The sequence below is a fragment of the Natator depressus genome, chromosome 24 (assembly GCF_965152275.1).
Source record: "Natator depressus isolate rNatDep1 chromosome 24, rNatDep2.hap1, whole genome shotgun sequence".
Taxonomy (NCBI): Eukaryota; Metazoa; Chordata; order Testudines; family Cheloniidae; genus Natator; species Natator depressus.
This window is the reverse complement of record NC_134257.1, coordinates 4,191,839-4,211,069: the sequence shown is the minus strand read 5'-3', so window position 1 is coordinate 4,211,069 and position 19,231 is coordinate 4,191,839. Positions and strand designations below refer to the sequence as shown.

General features: G+C 58.6%; 1 protein-coding gene across 1 annotated transcript in view; it reads left to right on the top strand.

Moving 5' to 3' along the window:
• Positions 1–15,976, top strand: part of INSRR (insulin receptor related receptor) — a 36,433-nt gene extending 20,457 nt beyond the window's left edge. Inside the window, exons 7-22 of the mRNA XM_074938122.1 lie at positions 368–494; positions 1,254–1,492; positions 2,061–2,228; positions 2,567–2,762; positions 3,760–3,801; positions 4,065–4,360; positions 5,032–5,168; positions 6,265–6,430; positions 7,236–7,344; positions 9,341–9,411; positions 10,153–10,382; positions 11,647–11,757; positions 12,676–12,835; positions 13,380–13,509; positions 14,529–14,663; positions 15,288–15,976. Coding sequence (XP_074794223.1) covers positions 368–494; positions 1,254–1,492; positions 2,061–2,228; positions 2,567–2,762; positions 3,760–3,801; positions 4,065–4,360; positions 5,032–5,168; positions 6,265–6,430; positions 7,236–7,344; positions 9,341–9,411; positions 10,153–10,382; positions 11,647–11,757; positions 12,676–12,835; positions 13,380–13,509; positions 14,529–14,663; positions 15,288–15,612 — 2,642 coding nt within the window. The 3' untranslated portion in view covers positions 15,613–15,976. The remainder of the gene's footprint in view (positions 1–367; positions 495–1,253; positions 1,493–2,060; positions 2,229–2,566; positions 2,763–3,759; positions 3,802–4,064; positions 4,361–5,031; positions 5,169–6,264; positions 6,431–7,235; positions 7,345–9,340; positions 9,412–10,152; positions 10,383–11,646; positions 11,758–12,675; positions 12,836–13,379; positions 13,510–14,528; positions 14,664–15,287) is intronic.
• The last annotated feature ends 3,255 nt before the right edge of the window (positions 15,977–19,231 follow it).

The window sequence follows — 19,231 nt, the reverse complement described above, 5'->3', positions numbered from 1 at the left end:
CTGCTGCTCTGGGCTTTCGGGTAGACCCTAGCGGGGGCTGCAATCACCCCTGTAAGCGGGCAGCACAGAACTGTTGGGACCTGGGCCTCACACCCCATAGCCTCTCCCCAGACTCCACGCAGCATAGCCCCCCTTCCAGAGCTCTCCCCTCAGGCCCCATTCCCTGCAGCCCCCCCCCACCAGTTCCCCTCAGGCCTGTTCCCCAACCCACCCCCCACCGTGAGCTTCCCTCAGGCCCCGTTCCCCACAGCTCCCCTCAGGCCCTGTTCCCTGCAGTCCCCCCGAGCGACCCGCAGCCCCCGCAAGCTTTTCTGAGGCCCTATTCCATGCAGCGCCCCCCCCGCCATGCTCTCTGCTTCCATCGCAGGCAAGACCCAGACTCTGCGCTTCGTTTCCAACATCACCGAGTCCGACCGCATCTTCCTGAAGTGGGAGCGCTACCGGCCCCCCGAGTACCGCGATCTGCTCAGCTTCATTGTCTACTACAGGGAATCGTAAGTGTCCCCCCTTCCCCCAGCTGCCCAGCTCCTGGCCATGCTGCGCCCCCTTAGCATGTGCCACACCGCCCCCTCATGTGGCTGGAAGCCAAGCGGGTAACAACCTACTACTGCCGCTGGTGAGTGATGTGACTCCTTTAGCTCAAGTGCTGCAGCGCTGATGGTTCTGGTCCTGCCAAGGACCCGGGCCAGCGGCTGATGCATTGGCAGACTTGGCTCTTCCGTGATATCCCTTGGGATTTCGGGGAGGTTGGGAGGGGGTGGACAGGGTCAGGGGCAGCTCACTTAGGGCTATGCTGCTGACCTTCTGGCTGCACAAATCGGAGCCTTGCTTTGCATGTTTGGGGCTGGGAAACATGGCTCTGCTTTGGGCTAGCTCAGCTGACAGGGGGACAGAGTTCCAGTTTGGGTCAATCCAGTCCATCTCCCGCCCTGCTTCTTTGTGTGTGGTTCCAGACTGCTGTGTAGCATTGCTGTGAGGCTGTGAACAGCTGCCGTGCTCCACCCCAGAAGTGGCTGCATGCATTTCAGAGGCAGGGGAAGTAATTCCTGCAAGGGGCCACAATAGCCAGTCGCATAAGGAGGCAGGGCTCCACTCCACCCATCTGGTGTGTAACCACACCCTGAGCTCCTTGGTGCTTCAGGAATGTCCCTAATAATTGGGAAACTCAGTGGGCGTGTGGGAGGGGAGAGGGGCTGGGTTCACTGAGGTGGCCTGTGCACTGACCCCTGGGGGCGGCGTATCTTCCGGGCCAGGCCCTTTCAGAACGTGACCGAGTACGTGGGGCAGGATGCCTGCGGGGCCAACAGCTGGAACGTGGTCGACGTGGAGCTGCCGCTGAACAACGACCAGGATCCGGGGGTGGCCCTCCTGAACCTCAAGCCCTGGACACAGTATGCCATCTTTGTCCGCGCCATCACCCTGACCACGGCCGAGGAGGTGCGCAACTATGGGGCGCAGAGCGAGGTGGTGTACGTCCGCACCATGCCAGCAGGTAGGAGGGTGGCCACGGGGGGGCATTGGAGTGGGCTGCTGCTTAGAAAACATGCACAGCCCTTCTATGGGCTGGTGCATAGTGAGGGTAACAGCCTAATACTGCTACCAGCTCACAGAGCTGCTCCTTTCGCTTAACTGGGAGAGATCTGTGCTTTGGTGCTGATGATCCTGGATTTGAATCCCCCGTAAATAGCCCCATAGCCTGAATAGCTACTAGAGCACTTTACAAACGTGGGCCTCCCCCACCTTAAAGGGGGCTTATTTCCCCGCCAGGGCCTGAGCAGGCTCCTCTGCCAGGAGTGGGGGTGCTGAGATGGACCCTGTCCAGCAGGATCCAGCCCCTGGGGTGCCACGGTGGTTGCGGGGAGGTCAGTGCAGGCGGCTCCATAACAGACAAGGGTGCAAAGTGGGGGTGTGTGGGGGTGGGTGGGTGGAGCCGGGAGAGGGAGCAGGGGGGCTCCACATCCCTCCCCTGCCACACACACCCTGGATCCAGGGGGTGTGTGTGGACCCAGTCCTGGACCTCTGGGGCTTAACGTAGCTGTCTCTGCAATGCCGGTGTCCAGCCCCCACAGTGCCCCGGGACGTCCTCTCCATGTCTAACTCCTCCTCCCACCTCATTGTGCGCTGGAAGCCGCCCAGCCAACGCAATGGGAACATCACCTACTACCTGGTGCTGTGGCAGCAGCTGGCCGAGGATCTGGAGCTCTACGTCAATGACTATTGCCACAAAGGTAAGGCCTGAGGCCGGGGAGAGGGGCTACGGCCGAGCCACAGGCGAGAGCAGCGGCGGGAGGTGCCCTGGAGGTAGATCGGGGACGGGGAGCTCCGTCTCGGGGAGCTGGAGCCTCGGTTAGCGCCCCGTGGCGAGGGGGCTGAACGGCTGGGATGTGGGCCGGGCCGGGTGGAACGGACGCGCCTCCTGGGGCCTCGGCTGCTGTTTCCCTTCGGGCTCCCTGGGCTGGAGCCGACACCCCATGGCCCCGCTGGGAGGGCGTCAGGGGCGATGCAGGAGGGGCTGTGTCTCACCCCTTGCTCCTGGCCCCACTCTCTCTCTCTCTCTGCCCCCCAGGCCTCAAACTGCCCACCAGCAGTGCGGACACCCGCTTCAACGTGGACGACAGCGAGGGCCCCGAGCTGGAGCAGGACACGGAGGAGCGGTGCTGCCCCTGCCACCGGGACGGCGGGCAGCTGCCGATGGAGGGGGAGGCTGTCTCCTTCCAGAAGAAGTTTGAGAACTTCCTACACAATTCCATCATCATCCCCAGGTACTTGGGCGGGGCTTAGTTGGGGGGGGGAGGTGCCAGGGGCGGGGCTTAGTGGGGGAGGAGGTTCCAGGGGCGGGGCTTAGTGGCGGGGGTGAGGTTCCAGGGGCGGGGCTTATTTGCAGGAGGGGATTCCAGAGGGCAGGGCCTAGCCGGGAGGAGAAGGGATTCACGCTCCATCCCTGCAGTGCCATATTCATAGCCACCTGCCAGGGGGATGACTCAGCCAGAGGTGGGGGATTTCCTGCCCAGCCTCTCCACTCCATCTCGTCTCCACATGCTGCAGGGTAAGGCTTAGCCAGGTTTCAGGAACAAGGGGGACTGCTGACCCACAGCAGCAGCTCCATCATCATCCATGTGGCCTGGGGGCCGGTGGCTTAGTTAGGGCATGGGGGATCCCTTCCCAATCTTGCCAGGAAAGACAGGGACGGGAAGGGAAGTGTGGGCTGGTGATTAGAGCAGGGGACTTCTGGGATCTACTCCTGTCTCTGTGGGAGGAGTGGTGTCTGGTGGTTCCAGCATTCAGGACTCCTGGGTTCTCTCCCGAGCTCTGGGAGGGAGTGCCATCCAGCGGCTGGAGCAGAGGTGCTGGGAGCCAGGACTCCTAGGTTCTATCCTTGCTGTAGCCCTGGTACAAACTTGCATTGTGACCTGGGGCCAGTCTTTTTTGCCTCTCTGTGCCTCAGTTTCCCATGTGTAAAATGTGGATGATGATGGACAGGACAGGGGCTCCTGGGGATGAAGTTTGCTTAGCTGATGTTTGCAAAGGGCTTTGCTGATCTCTGTGCTGACCCTGGCCCCAGGGTGGGGTTTGCAGCGAAATTCCACACCAGATAAATTTGACCTGTTTGTTAAGAGTAATTTTCCTCCACTCTGATTTTTAGGTCTAGGGTTTTGGCCAGCCAGAGAGAGTCACTCCTTTGCCTCTGGGGTCCTTCCCTCTCTGACTCGGGTTCGGCACTGTCCACTAACTAGTCCCCTTTCATTTGTGTCTTTGCAGACCCCCTTGGAAGGTGACATCTGTCAAAAAAACCCCTCAGAGGTAAGTGAGGCTCAATACATCATTGACACACACAGGATAGGGTTAAGAATAGCTGTGAAGAGAACCCAGGAGTCCTGACTCCGAGCCCCCTACTTTAACCACTAGACCCCTCTCCCCTTCTAGAGCAGGGAATGGAGCCCAGGAGTCCTGATTCCCAGACCCCTCTGCTCTAACTCACTGGTCCCCACTCTACCCCAGAGCCATGGATAGTCCTGCCTCCCCGCTCTAACCACTAGACCTCACTCCCCACTTCTCTCCCGCAGGACTCGGAAGAGGCGCAGAGGCATCTTGGCCCTGACCAGCTCTGGCCACCCCCTCTCCAACGCCTTCTCTCTGCAGCCCCCAGGGAACCCGCCCCTGCTGAACCGCACAGGCGCCGTCCCCAAAGCCCAAACGGATTTCCGGATCTTTGAGGACAAAGTGGTGCGGGACCGGACGGTCATCTCCCAGCTGCGCCACTTCACCGAGTACCGCATCGACATCCACGCCTGCAACCACGCCGCCCACACCGTGGGCTGCAGCGCGGCCACCTTTGTCTTTGCCCGGACTATGCCTGAGAGTACGTACTGGCCCCGAGGAAGGGGGTGGACACAGGAACCCTCCATCTTGTGCTAGCGGGGGCTGAGGCAGAGCAAGGCACGGCCCACTCCCCTCTTTGGACACTTGGTTGAGATCCAGGCTTCCAGGATACCACAAGTTCAATGAGTTTCCTGGTCTCAACCCAGAACCCCTGGGGATCGCAGTTCGGATCCACCAGTCTGATCTCAAGTGTGGCCCAGGGCTGGGGTGGCTGGGGGGCTGCGGGTCGGGATTGAGGGGCACTGACAGAGTTGTGGGTCTAGGTTTACTTGGTTCTGCCACAGGATCTGGTGCCCTTCTCAAGGCCCCTTCCAGCCCAGGATTTCTGTGATTCTATGGGGGCCCCAGAGCTGGGGTAGCAGGGGGAGCTGTGGGTCAGAGGGCAAGGCGCGGAGCCGTGTGTTTGCTGGGTTAGTGCATTTCAGCCTGGCCCAGCCCCTCTGCTCCCCACCTGCTGTGGGCCCCTGCCGGGGTGAACTGGGAGGTCTCTGCTTTTCTCTTCCTCGTTCTGGTGGGTTTGGTGGCGAGGCGGGGGGCCAGGGCTGAGCTGCACTGGGGACCCGCACACACTGCAGCGCTCAGATCCCCCCCACCCCACACTGCTCCCTGCACTGAGCGAACCTCTCGGCCTCTCCTTCTTTGCCCCTCTAGCGGAAGCGGATAACATCCCCGGCAACATCACCTGGGAGCCGGCCAGCAAGAACAGCGTCTTGCTGCGCTGGCAGGAACCCAAGAACCCCAACGGGCTCATCCTCAAATACGAGATCAAGTACAGCCGGGAAAACGAGGTGACGAGACCAGTCCCCCCTGTCCCCCGAGCCCACTTGGCCCACGGCACCTGCCTGCCCTGCCCTGCCCTGGGATAGGAGCCCCCGCCTACACCAGCATTCATGCATGTTCCTGTCCCAGCCACAGCCTGCTGTAGCCCCAGCCACAGCGACGTGTGCAGGCAGCTCTGGGGGTGCCCGGTTTGAGCCCTGGGGCTGGCTAAGCTGGCAGCCGGTGCCTGGGCACAGCCCAGCCACGGCTCGGTTCCAGCCCATCCTCTGGCTAGCGGCTCTGTCGCTGGAGTGTGCTGGGTGTCTCCAGAGCTGAGCAGAGACGGGCAGTGTGGGGTAGCGGACTAGGCCCTCAGTGGGGGCTCAGGACACCTGGGTTCCATTCAGGGCAACTGCACTTGCATGCCCCCTTGGTGCTCCAGCAAGGGCATCCACTTCAGGCTCCCAGCTGTGGCCTCTGTTGGCTGGAGACCCATGTCTCTTTCCCTCCTGAGCGGGGCATTTCCGGGCTGTGGAGTTCCCTGTCTATCCTGCGATATTCCCTGCAAGAGACAGACGGCCGGAGACAGCCAGCTCCATGTCTCTCCTCATACACGGTGCCCGGCGTCCTCGCTGCCCTTCGGCTGCCACCCGGCCCTTTCTGAGCAAGCACGTTTACCTGTAAGGGGGAAAGCGTTACAAAGCAAACATTAAAGATCCTAGGCGCATGCTAACCAGCTCACCTCCACGCCTCTCCCTTCCGGTGGAGTTACAGACAGACTCACAGGAATACAGAAACATTTGCCTTTTTAATACAAGGCACTCATCAAACACTTAAACTCTGCATGGGGCTCAGGACACCTGGGTTCTTTCCTTTCTACCCTTGTGCAAGTCCCTCGCCCTCCCTGAACTTTCTCCCTCTCCTCCCAACGGTTTCTTTTCAGCCTGTGAGCTCTCAGAGGCAGGCCCTGGCTTGCGCGGTGTGTCTGAGCTGCACGTCTGGGCCCTGCTCTAGGTGCTACTGTAATATACCTAAATATAAACCCAGGGCTATTCAGCACAGATGTCCTGGCAACTGGCCCCGAGTCCGCAGGAACATCCGTGTCTCTCTCTCTCCCCGTCCCAGGAGGTCCCCACCGTGGTGTGTGTCTCTCGCCACCGCTATGCCAAATATGGGGGTGTCCACCTCGCCCTCCTGCAGCCGGGGAATTACTCTGCCAAGGTCCGGGCCACCTCGCTGGCCGGGAATGGGTCGTGGACTGGACTCATCAAATTTTACATCCTTGGCCCGGGTACGTATCTGGGGTGTTGCAGTTCCAGCTCTCCCCAGCAGGGGGCTGGCTGGGGTGGGAGCGCCCAGTGGGGAGCGGTGCAGTGCGGAGCTGGGGATGTGGGGCGGGGGGGATTGCTGGTTACTCCTCTCCCTAGACTCTGCTGCCCGAGGGGCAGGGGGTAGGTCTGCTGGCTTGGGAGAGCCACAGTCCGTACGGAAACCCTGCCTGTGCAGGAGACCACAGTTCCTTCCCGTCAGAGGTGGATTAAGAACGTAAGAACGGCCAGACTGGGACAGACCAAAGGTCCATCTTCCAACAGCGGCCAGTGCCAGGTGCCCCAGAGGGCATGAACAGAACAAGTAATCCTCAAGGGATCCATCCCCTGTCGCCCATTCCCAGCTTCTGGCAAACAGAGGCTAGGGACACTATCCCTGCCCATCCTGGCTAATAGCCACTGATGGACCTATCCTCCATGAACTTACCTAGTTCTTTTTTGAACCCTGTTCTAGTCTTGTCCTTCACAACGTCCTCTGGCAAGGAGTTCCACAGGTTGACTGTGCGTTGGGTGAAGAAATACTTCCTTTTGTTTGTTTTTAAACCTGCTGCCTATTCATTTCATTGGGTGACCCCTAGTTCTTGTGTGAGGAGAAGGAGTAAATAACACTTCCTGATTTACTTTCGCCACACCAGTCATGGCCACTGGCGTAGGAGAGGGCCCACTGGGCCATGCTCTCTGTGCCCACGTCCCAGCAGGAGAGGGGTAGCTCTGTTGCTAGAGTCTCAGTGACGGGCCTGTTTATTCCTCCCCTTCTCCCCCATGCAGCCGAGGAGGAGTCCGGTGGCTTCTACGTGCTGCTGACCGTCATGCCCATCGTCCTCATGGTGGTGATCAGCTGCCTGGTTGTCTTAGTCTTCTTCTACTATAAGAGGAGGTAGGTAAAGCTGCTTGGTGCGGGGGAAGGCTGGGAGTGTGGGACCCACTGGCTCTGGGCTTGGAGCCAGTCATCTCCGGGACCTGGCTATGGAATCCCATTGGCTGTTGCCACTTCCCCAGTTCTAAGTCCCAGGGAGGAGCAGCGCAAAGGAGCCGGGACCCAGCCGGGAGAGATTCCCCCACCCAGTGTCATCCCACCCCCCGGGAGCAGGGGAGGACATGGCTGGAAGGGGCTGCGCCCCAGCTGTGGGATGCTCCTTTGTATTTAGGGCAGACCCTGAGTCCCTTGGGCCAGCTCAGGATTCAGGGGGCACAAAGCCACCTCTATTCCCATCTCCTGCCAGGCTGGGCCTCCAGACAGGGGACGCCCGGCAAGACCTGAGCCTCTGTTTCCAGCGTGTGGCGAATACTTGCCGGCATTTTGCGCAGCGGCCTGCAGTGAGGTTTCTTGAGCTGTCCAGGGCGAGAGGTTCCGTTCCCTGGAATACGGGGAGAGCAAACGGGACCCCCCCACAGACACACACCTTCATCCCCCTGCCCAAGTGCAGGACTGGAGGCACAGAGATTCCAGGGCCCCAGTGTTTGAAAACCTTACGGTCGTATCTAGGACTAGGGTAATGTGCCTGGAAACAGGCTTTGTTCTGTGCTTCAAAAGCTGCCAGAACCCAACCAGACCAGCCGTGTATCTAGTAACTCAGCCTGGCGTGTGTGTTGTGTATATTCACTAAATAACAATGGCTCTTTACGGATGGGGTCAGATTTGCATGAAAGACATGGGGTTTTTTGGTGGGGGGTGACGGGAATTGGGGGGGATGGCAGCAGACAGAGGAACCAGAATTAGAGGACCCCGTTTGCAATCTTGGGCTTTCATTTCCCCTCCTTTCCCCACCTGCCCTCTGCAGAGGTGACCAGCACTGATTCTCCCCCTCCAAATCTTTCCTGCACCCAGGACCCGGGAGTACGTGACAGCAACTTTCAGATCCCAGTCCAGATAGGGCGCCGTCTCCCTCGAGTTTATTTGCTTGCCCGAGTCAGAACAGGAAAACACCAGCTGCTGAGCCCTAGATTGCATCAGGTTTCAGAAAATAACCACCCCGCAGATTCAGAGGAACCCTCAGCCATCCAGACACGGCTGGCATGGCCCCTGCCATGGCTGGTGGGAGTGGACAGCAGCCTGGCTTGAATATACCAGGCTGCTCCATGTTTGTGCTGCAAACCAGAGGCATCTCTGTCTATGAATGGGAGAGCTGAGATCTGGGTGTGTATTTTGATGGCCCTGGGTCTCTATGTAGCCCAAAGGGGCCAGATCCCTTCCTGTCTTTGGTCCTGATTCTTATCTACACAAAGGCCCCTGCAGTGTAAAAGGGGTGTCAAGTGTCACTGACTCCTGCTTCCAGAGCCCTGTGTGCTACCAAAATGGGGCATGCAGGGGCCTTGGTGTCAATGAGAATTGGGATCTTCCGGCTGCATTTTGACTGGATTTGAATTTTCAGTGTTTGCATTTTCCCTGGTAGCTGCAACTTCCCCTTCTGAACTTGCAGGAGCGTTTTACAAACTGCTCCGAAATTCAGTCCTGTTGGAACACAGGCCCGGCCCCTGCTGGGGTTCCTTGCATCCTGAACAAGGCCTTCTGGTGCCTGGAAGGACCAGATCCCCCTTGTGCAGTCACTTGCACCAGTGCATCACCTTCTGGATGTTGTAGCTCTGTATACCGTCGCTGTCCTGGAGTAAACGACCATGCCAGGCACAAAGCAATGGAGAATCGGCCCCTCGTGCACATCCGCTGAGAACAGTAGCTCCAGAATTGCCAGCCCTAGGCCATATCTTAAGAGGAGCAGAGCTGCCGGGGCTTGGGATGTGGATGAGTTATGGCAGGCCCCCGTTGTGCTGGGGAATTCTCCGGGAGCTTGCTTGGCTTGGAATGACTTGCTGCCCTTGCTGGACACTGTTGGAGTGTGGCACTTATTTTTGTCCTGCTTTTTCCCCCCTCGTAGGAACAATGATGGATACCCCAGCGGCACGCTCTATGCTTCGGTCAATCCAGAATACTTCAGCACCTCGGACAGTACGTACGGCGCTCTCCAGAGAGGTGCTGGGACGTGGGCAGCTTCCAAGCAATAGCCATTGCTGGTTCCAGCATCGAGGGGCCGCTAAATGATATAGCCACTTTATGGATGGAGGAAATTGAGGCACAGAAAGGAATAGGGTCGCACAGGCAGTTTGTGTCAGTGTTTGACCCACTGGACCCTGGGGCCTTGCTTAATCTCTCAGCACAAGATAGGAGTCTTATTGTCAAGGCCTCTGGGGCTGCTTCTTTGGCCCCAATCCTGCACTTGGATGCATTCTTGGAGTAGCTAGAGCCAGGCTGTAACGAGTCCGCTCCGCAGAGGTGCTGAGCACCTGCTGCTCCTAGCCATTTTGGTGGCAGCTGTGGGTGGCCAGGATCAGGCTGTCAGTGAGTCACTCCCACCGCGGGACACATGGCTGGGTAGTTGTACATATAGGGTTCCCGTGGGCATGTGAATGTAGCCTTTTAAACCACCAGCCATTTGTCTTGTCTCAGAGTCACCTAAAGGGTTAATCCCATCCCCATAAACATATGCTTGGCCCGTGAAGCAAAACCCCACACTGGGGGTCCCAGCCAGGATGGAACCTGCAGCACTTACAGATCGAGCTAAAGGAGCAGCTCCCTCAGCTTGTAGCAGTAGTAGACTTGGATTTTCTTCTGTGGCTCAGCCACTAGAGGGAGCCATGAAGCACCCTGCGGTAGCATTGGCATAATCCTGGCCTGTGTCTTCCTTGTCAGTGTACATCCCGGATGAGTGGGAGGTGTCGCGGGATAAGATCACGGTGATCCGGGAGCTCGGGCAGGGATCCTTTGGGATGGTCTATGAAGGGATTGCCCAGGGCATCGAGAAAGAGGACGAGGAGACGAAGGTGGCCTTGAAGACCGTCAACGAGCTGGCCACCATGAGGGAGCGGATTGAATTCCTGAATGAGGCCTCGGTCATGAAGGCGTTTAAGTGTCACCACGTGGTATGTGTGGATCTGGTGGGGAGGGGACAGGGGGATGGATTCTAACAAGGGCTGGTCGTGGTAGAGTCTCTATCTCAGACCAAGACTGGATGTCTTTCTACAGGACATGCGCTAGCTCAGCCACAAGCTATGGGCTTAGTGTAGGAATCACTGGGTGAGGGTCTCTGGCCTGTGCTAAGCAGGAGATCAGATGATCAGAATGCAACCTATTAATTAAAAATATTGTGGCCATTTTTGGACCCTTTCCCTGTTGGTTTTTGTTTTTCTTTCATCAAAATTTAACATTTTGAAATCTTGGAAAGAATTTGACCAGCTCCTTGAAAAACAGGGGAATTCACTGAAATGGTGTCTCACATCTTCCCCCTCAAAATTCAGATTTTCAAGCAAAACGTTTACATGAAATTTGAAAAATTTGGACCAGCTCTCATTTTAACTTAATATGAGAGTTGGGTGAGAAATATTCTTTTCCCACCGTGAAAAATGTTAACTCAAATGAAACTGTTTCGGTTGAAGATTTTCTTGAATTTCCCCCCCCCCTTTCTTTTAGGTTTTCATCAAAAAGCCCAAAACTGAAAAGTTTCAGCTGAAAACAGGAAAATTTATGATTTTCAAGGTTTTTTTTTTTTAATGAAAACCTGAAAAATCTAGTTGACAATTGACATTTTCCTGCAGAAATTTCTATTTAAACAGAAAAAAAAGCCATTTTCTCTTGATTATGGAATATTTTCAACCAACTCCACTCTCCCGTTTAGCTCCCATCCCAGACAGACACCATCACTTCCCTTACGGGAGCTTTGGTGGAGCTAATGTTTGTTTGCCATGCCCGGCCAGATCACTGGGCCATCTCTTCTGCTGCCTTATCTGCTGATATATCCGGCCAGACCATTTAGCTTGATATCCTGACCCTTGTCCTTGTGGAACAAAGCAGTCGTCCATCCAATGGGGGTCCTGCCCCACAAGACAGCCCAATCGTCTATCCAATCAGGTATCCAGCCCCACAGAATAGCCCCATGGTTTGTCCAGTCAGGGGTCTTGCTCCACAAGACAAACCAGGGGCCCATGTGCTCCACTATCGCTCCACTATCGATCCACTCCCCATCTAGTTCGGTAACGGGTCTGCTGCCGAACGGGACCAGGGCAGGGATCTGGCTAGCATCAGATCTTGCCTCCTGCCCAGACAGGATCAGACCAGTGGCCCCTCTAGTCTGGTTGCCCTTCTGGCTTTGGAGCTGCTTTTCTAACTCCTGTCTGGCCTTGGCCGTAGGTCCGTCTCCTCGGTGTGGTGTCCCAGGGCCAGCCAGCCCTGGTCATTATGGAGCTGATGACCCGAGGGGACTTGAAGAGTTACCTCCGTTCTCTCAGACCGGACGCAGAGGTGGGTGGCTCGCTGGGGCCGGGCCTTGTGCTGTTCTGCTGCCCGGGGCCTGAAAGGCAGGAGCTGGCCGGGGTGGGAGGAGATGAGACCCAAACTCAGGTTGATGCCCTGTCTCTCCTGGGAAGTGGCCAGTCAGCTTATTGGGTGGGTGGGGAGGGAATGTTAGGGCAGGAGGAAGGTGCTTGTTCTCCGGGAACCCAGGGGGTTTGGCTGGGTGGAGCTGACATCCCTGGATACAGATGTTCTCCATGCACAGAGCGGGGACTGCCTGGGCAGCCACAGGGGAAGGTTCCCCCCTTTACCACTGCTCAGAGCCCCCCAGGCCTCATATGGAGGGGCCACGTCCGGACTCCATGGCCCACTGATTCTCTGTCATCATCCGTCCCTATATTGTCTGTCTGTCCATCTGTCCATCCATCCCCATATACTCTATATCTATATCCCTCCATCCATCCCCATACTGTCCATTCATCCATCCACCCCTACACATTCTATATGTCTATCTATGCCCCTACCTGCCCTGCTGCCAACCTCCTTAGCTATCCCGTAGGTGATTTAGAATTAGCTTGGAAGAAGATACGCCCCACATTTGGGAGAGGGGATTGGAAGCTTTCTGGGGCAGGGAACATCTCTTTGCACTGTGTTTGTACAGCATCTCGCACCACGGGGGCCTGCGCCATGGCTGGCTGCTCACCACTCCCACAGTACAGATAATACAAAAATAATTTAGGTCCCAGCTAGGTTGGGTCTCCCGAGCCCATGAAATTCAGACATGGAACTGCCAGGACTCTGGTCCCGTGGTTCCTTCCACAGAAAGTGTCCACGGATGTTGATGGAGGGACTTGCGTACCTACCCCTGGGCCCACCCCTCAGTAGCCACATGCCCTTCATCCCCTTCCATTTTGATGTGTCACTCAGAACAACCCTGGCCTGCCCCCCCCGTCACTCAAGGACATGATCCAGATGGCAGGGGAGATTGCCGATGGCATGGCCTACCTCAATGCCAAGAAATTTGTGCACCGGGACCTCGCCGCCCGCAACTGCATGGTGTCAGAGGACTTCACGGTGAAGATTGGAGGTGGGTGATGGACATCTCAGTCCTGGGCTGGCCTGGACTCTATCAGCCCCCGCTGACCTTGCAGGGTCAGCCCCTCACTTTATAAACTCCTCTGCAGGTGGACATTGCATGTAAATTTTTCTGGCCCAAAAGGCTTGGAGTCAGGCCATCACTGAGCAGCGTCCATCTCTGCTTCGGGACACTTGGCACCTGGCTTGCAAAGGGGCTGTGTCCCACTGGAGATGTGGGTGAACACTCAGCATTTCTGAGCATCAGCCCCTGTGTTGTTTTCTCCTCCATGCATAGAAGACAGAGCTTTTTCTGGTGCTCAGCACACAGGACAAGGGGCCCGGACTCTTGGGTTCTTTTCCTAGCGTGACTGCTGACTTGGGCAAGTTGCAAAACGGAGCGGGCTGTTGGGGTGTCAGTCCCCTGCCTCCTCGTGCCACAGGGGTGGAAGGCGCCATGTAGACGCCAGTGTTACTAGCAGAGAGCTCAGTGCTAGCCAGGACGGATGGTCCTGGTGAGTGACCTCTTTTCTCCTTGGCTCCTCCTTCCTTGAAAGATTTCGGCATGACCAGAGACATCTATGAGACGGATTATTACCGGAAAGGAGGCAAGGGGCTGCTTCCTGTCCGCTGGATGTCCCCGGAAGCCCTGAAGGACGGGATCTTCAACACCCACTCTGATGTCTGGTAGGTGTTCGAGGACCATCGGGACCGATCTGGCCTGTCCAGTATCCTGCTCCCAACAGCAGTGTCACGGAGTCCCCGGGCAATGCTCTGGGACTGTTCTCCATGAAGCCAGGCAGGACTCTGGGGAAGTCTCCTTTCTGTGAGCAGACTGTCTTCAGGACACACAGCTCACACAACTTCCACCTTCCTGGGTCTGACCTCGGAGCATTCGGCATCCTCTGCCCCTCTGTGCGCTTCCCACAGCGAGTCCGCCCAGGCGGGGTCCTGGGGAAGCCAGAGAGTCCTGACCCCCAACTCCACAGTCAGACGTGACTCTCAGCCAGCCAGTAAAACAGAAGGTTTATTAGATGACAGGAACATGGTCTAACACAGAGCTTGTAGGTACAGAGAACAGGACCCCTCAGCTGGGTCCATTTTGGGGGGCAGTGAGCCAGACAACCCAGTCTGCACTTCATTCCTTGTCCCCAGCCAGCCCCAAACTGAAACCCTCTCCAGCCCCTCCTCCTCTAGGCTTTGTCCCTTTCCCGGACCAGGAGGTCACCTGATTCCTTTGTTCTCCAACCCTTTAGCTCTCACCTTGCAGGGGGGAAGGGCCCAGGCCATCAGTTGCCAGGAAACAGGGAGTTGGCCATCCTCTGTGTCCAGACCCCTGCACACACCTGCCCTCTAGGGCTCTGCAATGATCATACACCCTTATCCCACCACCTAGATACTTAAGAACTGCCTAGGGGAAACTGAGGCACCCCCACACTATTCAGAGGAAACATTAAGAACAGTCCCGCTTTGTCACAAGCAGACAGTACCTGATGCATCGGAGGAAGATGAGATCCTCCCATAATGCACCTGGCTGACTGAGCAATGCTGGATGGGACATAATAATGATGTGACCGGCATATGAGGGCTCTGGTTTGGTGATTTCTGGTGAGGGTGCGGGGAACCCCACCTCGATGGGTACGCTGTTGCTGCGGCTCTCGGGGGGAGGCAGGAGGCTGATCCGAGCTGTCCCTGTGTCCCGGCAGGTCGTTTGGGGTGGTGCTCTGGGAAATCGCCACGCTGGCCGAGCAGCCCTACCAGGGCTTGTCCAACGAGCAGGTGCTGCGCTTTGTGATGGACAATGGCATCCTGGAGAGGCCTGAGAACTGCCCAGAGAAACTGTAAGTCACTCCCATGCCCCTGAACTCCCTGCCTGGGAAGGAGGCCAGGGAAGAGCCCCCCTCCATGGATGCGTCTGCGTCTGGGGGGCCTTGGCTCAGTTTCCCCTGCCCGTCCTACCCTGGGCTTTAAGTGTAAGGACCGTGTCCAGACATCATTCCACTCCGTCTGGGTCTAACGCCGGTGGCCAGCTCGCGTGAATAGTGCCCATCACCACTGGCCTAGATGGTGACCTTCCCAGGAGTCTCTAGATAAGACCCAAAGCCGGGGGAGAGCACAGTACTGTGGGCCTCAATTGGCCTTCACCCTGCTCAGTGGAGAACGTGAGTCAGGCCTGGCCCTGCTTCCTAGCAGGGCGGACGCCGCGAGCATGGGCTGATCCCAGCCAGCAGCCTCAGCAGAGAGGCCAAGGGCTGAATGGGAGACCCAGCTCGCCCCTGGGGCACTCCTACAGGGGACACGGGCAGGGCAGTGCGTGGGGACTATTCTGGGGGTGGATGCCCTTAGCCCCTAGGGCACTAAGTCGGGTTCCTGTCCCCGGCTTGAATGCCGGGCGAGGAAGGGCTGCTCCTCCGGCTGGCCGGATCCGACTGAAACCCATCTGCCTCCTCTCTCCCTCCCCCCAGCCACGAGCTGATGAGCTGGTGCTGGCAGCAGAACCCCCGCCAGCGCCCCCGCTTCACCCAGCTCCTGGAGAGCGTCAAGGACGACATGGCCCCCAGCTTCCGCAACCTCTCCTTCTTCTACAGCGCTGAGAACAAGCGCCGGGGCTCCTGCCAGCCCTCAGATGTGGAGATGGACAACCTGCTGGAGGAGGAGCCGCCCTCCACCCTGGCTGCCCTGCACCTCCCCCTTGCCACCAATGACTGCCCCGGGCCTGCCCTCGCCCCACAGAAAGACCAGGCCTATCCCAGGAACTGCTGTCACTTGAATGGGGCGCCGTGCCTCTGAGAGCCGGGGAGCGCCAGGCCGCAGCTGCTTCCAAAGCCAAGAAGACCCCGTAGCTATTATCCGTTCCATAAGGACCATGCAATGGACCGTCTGGTTCCGCCACTGACCGCCCTGGAGGTCCAGGTTCCCAGGGATCCCCAGCACTGATACCCCTTCCACTCATCGCAGCAATGGGATTGGATCTGATCCGCGTGAGCAGCTGGTTGTCATCCCTCTTGGCGGGGGAAAGACCCCGACTGCCTCCTAGGAGTCTCTTTGGGTCCCCTGCCTCCTGGATGCCAGGGCTTCTTGCAGGCTTTGAGAGGGACGGCAGAGCGAGAAGCTGATTAACGATTTGGGGGAGATGGTGTGACGATGTGATGCAGCAGGGAGGGGGGAGTGTTGACCTGGGAATGTGCCCTGGGGACGGGAGACCTGAGAGCCTGTCACCTGAGCCAGGAGGGGGAGGGGGAGGTGACACCTCTGCCCAGGAATGTGGACGGAGGCTGCAGCAGGGAACCTGCTCGGTGGGTTTAGTGTCAGTTTGGGGCTGGGTGGAGGAACACAGGGAACCCCAGGGCTGGGGTCTAAGCTCCCTGCTCCCCCAGAAGGACTTCACTGAGGGGTCCTGGGTGTACCCACAAGCTCTGTTTTGGACTGTGTTCCTGCTGTCCAATAAACCTTCTGTTTTACTGGCTGGCTGAGAGTCTCAGTGAATCCCAGGCAGAGGGGTGCAGGGCCTGGACTCCCCCACACTCCGTGACAACTGGTGGCAGCGGTGGGATCTACTGCACCTCGTGAACGGCGCTTCCTGCAGTAAGTGACTGGGGAACAGTAAAATGAAGGGGGATTGACGGGGACCAGGCGTGCTGAAGATTCAGAGAGAGACGGTTTCAGGGGGCGGTTAACCCCTGGGAGTGTGTGACCAGAGAGAAGGACTTTTGCAGTAACAGGGTCCCCCGGGGGATTGCAGCGAGCGGTCCCAGGGGCGGAGGAGTCTGCAGCTCGACCCTGGCAAAGAGGTGGTGACCTCAAGAAGGACTGGCACACTAGGGGCTTTTCCTGGAAACCGTGGACAGCTGCCCGGCCTGCGAGTGGCCAGCCGGGAGATGTACGCTAAACGCCTTAAGAGCGACCTGGTGGAGCTGTGCAGGCAGAGGGGGCTGCGCGTCGGGAGGTCCACCAAGGAACAGCTGATTGCCCAGCTGGAGGAGAGGGATCGCTTGGATGACCCGATCCCTGTCCCTGAGGGAAGCCGCCCGGCGGACGCAGCGTGGGCCCTGGGGCCTGACCAGGCTGGGAGGGGTCAGACTGCTGCCCAGGACACCCCGAGACCCTTCCTACCTATGCCTGGGGGAGGGGTTGCGGGAAGCCCAGCGAATACCGAGGGCCCCCTGACCCCAGCAGCCAGCAGGGGATCCTCCCAGCGGAGCTCCCCATCCCTGGAGCGGATGCGGCTGGAATGGGAGAGGGAGAGGAAAATGAGGGAGCTGGAGGATCATGAAAAACAACGTCAACATGAGGAGAAACAATGTCAACATGAGCAGGAGGAGAAGGAGAAACAACGTCAACATGAGCAGGAGGAGAAGGAGAGGGAGCGTCAGGAGAAGGAGAGGGAACGTCAGGAGAAGGAGAGGGAACGTCAACATGAGCAGCAGGAGAAGGAGAAACAAAGACAGCATGAGCTGGAGCTGGCCAGGCTGAGGAGCAGTGGGGCCCCGGCTGCGGTGAGTGAGGGGGGACCCAAGACTGCAAGGAGCTTTGATAAGTGCTTCCTGGCCCAGCGGAAGGAGGGGGAGGACATGGATAGCTTCCTGACGGCCTTTGAGAATGCCTGCGAGCTGCACAGGGTTGACCCTGCAGACAGGCTCCAGTTCCTCACCCCCTTACTGGACCCCAAAGCCGTGGAGGTCTACAGCCGGATGACAGGGGCAGAGGCAGGGGACTATGAACTGTTCAAACAGGCCCTGCTCCGTGAGTTTGGGCTGACCCCCGAGATGTACCGGAGAAGGTTCCGGAGTCAGCGTAAAACGCCTGAGGTCACCTACCTACAACTGGTCAACAGGATGCAGGGATATGCCCGCAAGTGGACAGCGGGGGCCCAAACTAAAGAGGACCTGCTTGACCTGTTTGTACTGGAGCACCTGTATGAACAGTGCCCTTCCGACCTGAGGCTGTGGCTGGTGGACAAAAAGCTCGCGAACCCCCAGCATGCAGGGCAGCTGGCCGACGAGTTTGTGAACAGTCGGTCAGGGGGTAGCCGGGAGGAGTCCCAAAAGAACAGGCCCCCCCTGATGCAGAGAGAGAGTCACCATGGGGCCTCCCAGCGGGGAAATAGGGAGAACCCCCTCCAAAGGGGAACGCCTGGTGTCGGGCCCCTCCGACCCGTTCGAGGGGACCAACGTGACCTGAGCTGCTATCACTGTGGCCAGAGAGGCCACGTACGGGCCCAGTGCCCCGGGCTCCGGGACAAACTGAGCAGACCCAACCTACCCAGGGTTAACTGGGTAGGGACTCAGCTGGACGAGGGGCAGGCGACCCAGGAAAGGGGGGCTACCAGTTTGCCACCTGCTCAGGAGGGAAGAGTACCCCCAGCCAGCCCCGCCAGAGGGCTGGAGGCTCTGGACTCAGGGTGCTCGGTTTACAGGGTGGGTGCGGGGCTGTCCCTCCGGAGAGAGTGCCTTGTTCCCCTGGAGGTGGATGGGAGGAAGGTCAATGGATACTGGGATACGGGCGCGGAGGTGACGCTGGCCCGGCCCGAGGTGGTGGCCCCAGATCGGGTGGTGCCCAACACCTACCTGACCCTGACGGGGGTGGGCGGGACCCCATTTAAGGTGCCCGTGGCAAGGGTACACCTGAAATGGGGGACCAAGGAGGGCCCCAAGGATGTGGGGGTACACCACCATTTGCCCACTGAAGTTTTGATGGGGGGAGACCTAGAGGACTGGCCAAGCGACCCCCAGACCGCCCTGGTTGTGACCCGTAGCCAGAGCCGGCGAGGGGCACTGCGACCTGACCCTGGGGAGGGTACCACACTGGAGGCGCGAGACCCTACTCGGGTGGGGAGGGAGCGCCGAGGGGCACGGCTCAGAGAGGCTGCGGCCTCAGACCTGGCCACGGAGGGGGAACCGGGCCCCATCCCTTCCCCAGCCGCTGAGTTCCAGGCCGAGTTGAGGAAAGATCCCTCCTTGCAGAAGCTCAGGGACCTGGCCGACCTCAGTGAGGGACGGACCATGAGGAGAGGCTGCCAGGAGAGGTTCCTGTGGGAGAAGGGGTTCCTGTACCGAGAATGGGCTCCCCCAGGGGAAGGGGAGTCCTGTGGGGTCAGGAGGCAGCTGGTGGTCCCCCAGAAGTACCGCCGCAAGCTCCTGTCCCTGGCCCATGACATCCCCCTCGCAGGGCACCAGGGAATCCGGCGCACCCGGCAGAGGTTGCTACAGAACTTTTACTGGCCCGGGGTCTTTACCACCGTCCGGCAGTATTGCCGATCCTGTGACCCCTGTCAGAGGGTGGGGAAGGCCCGGGACAAGGGGAAAGCGGCGTTGAGACCTTTGCCCATCATAGAGGAGCCTTTCCAGAAGGTGGCCATGGACATCGTGGGGCCTCTCAGCAAGACGACCCGGTCGGGGAAGAAATACAT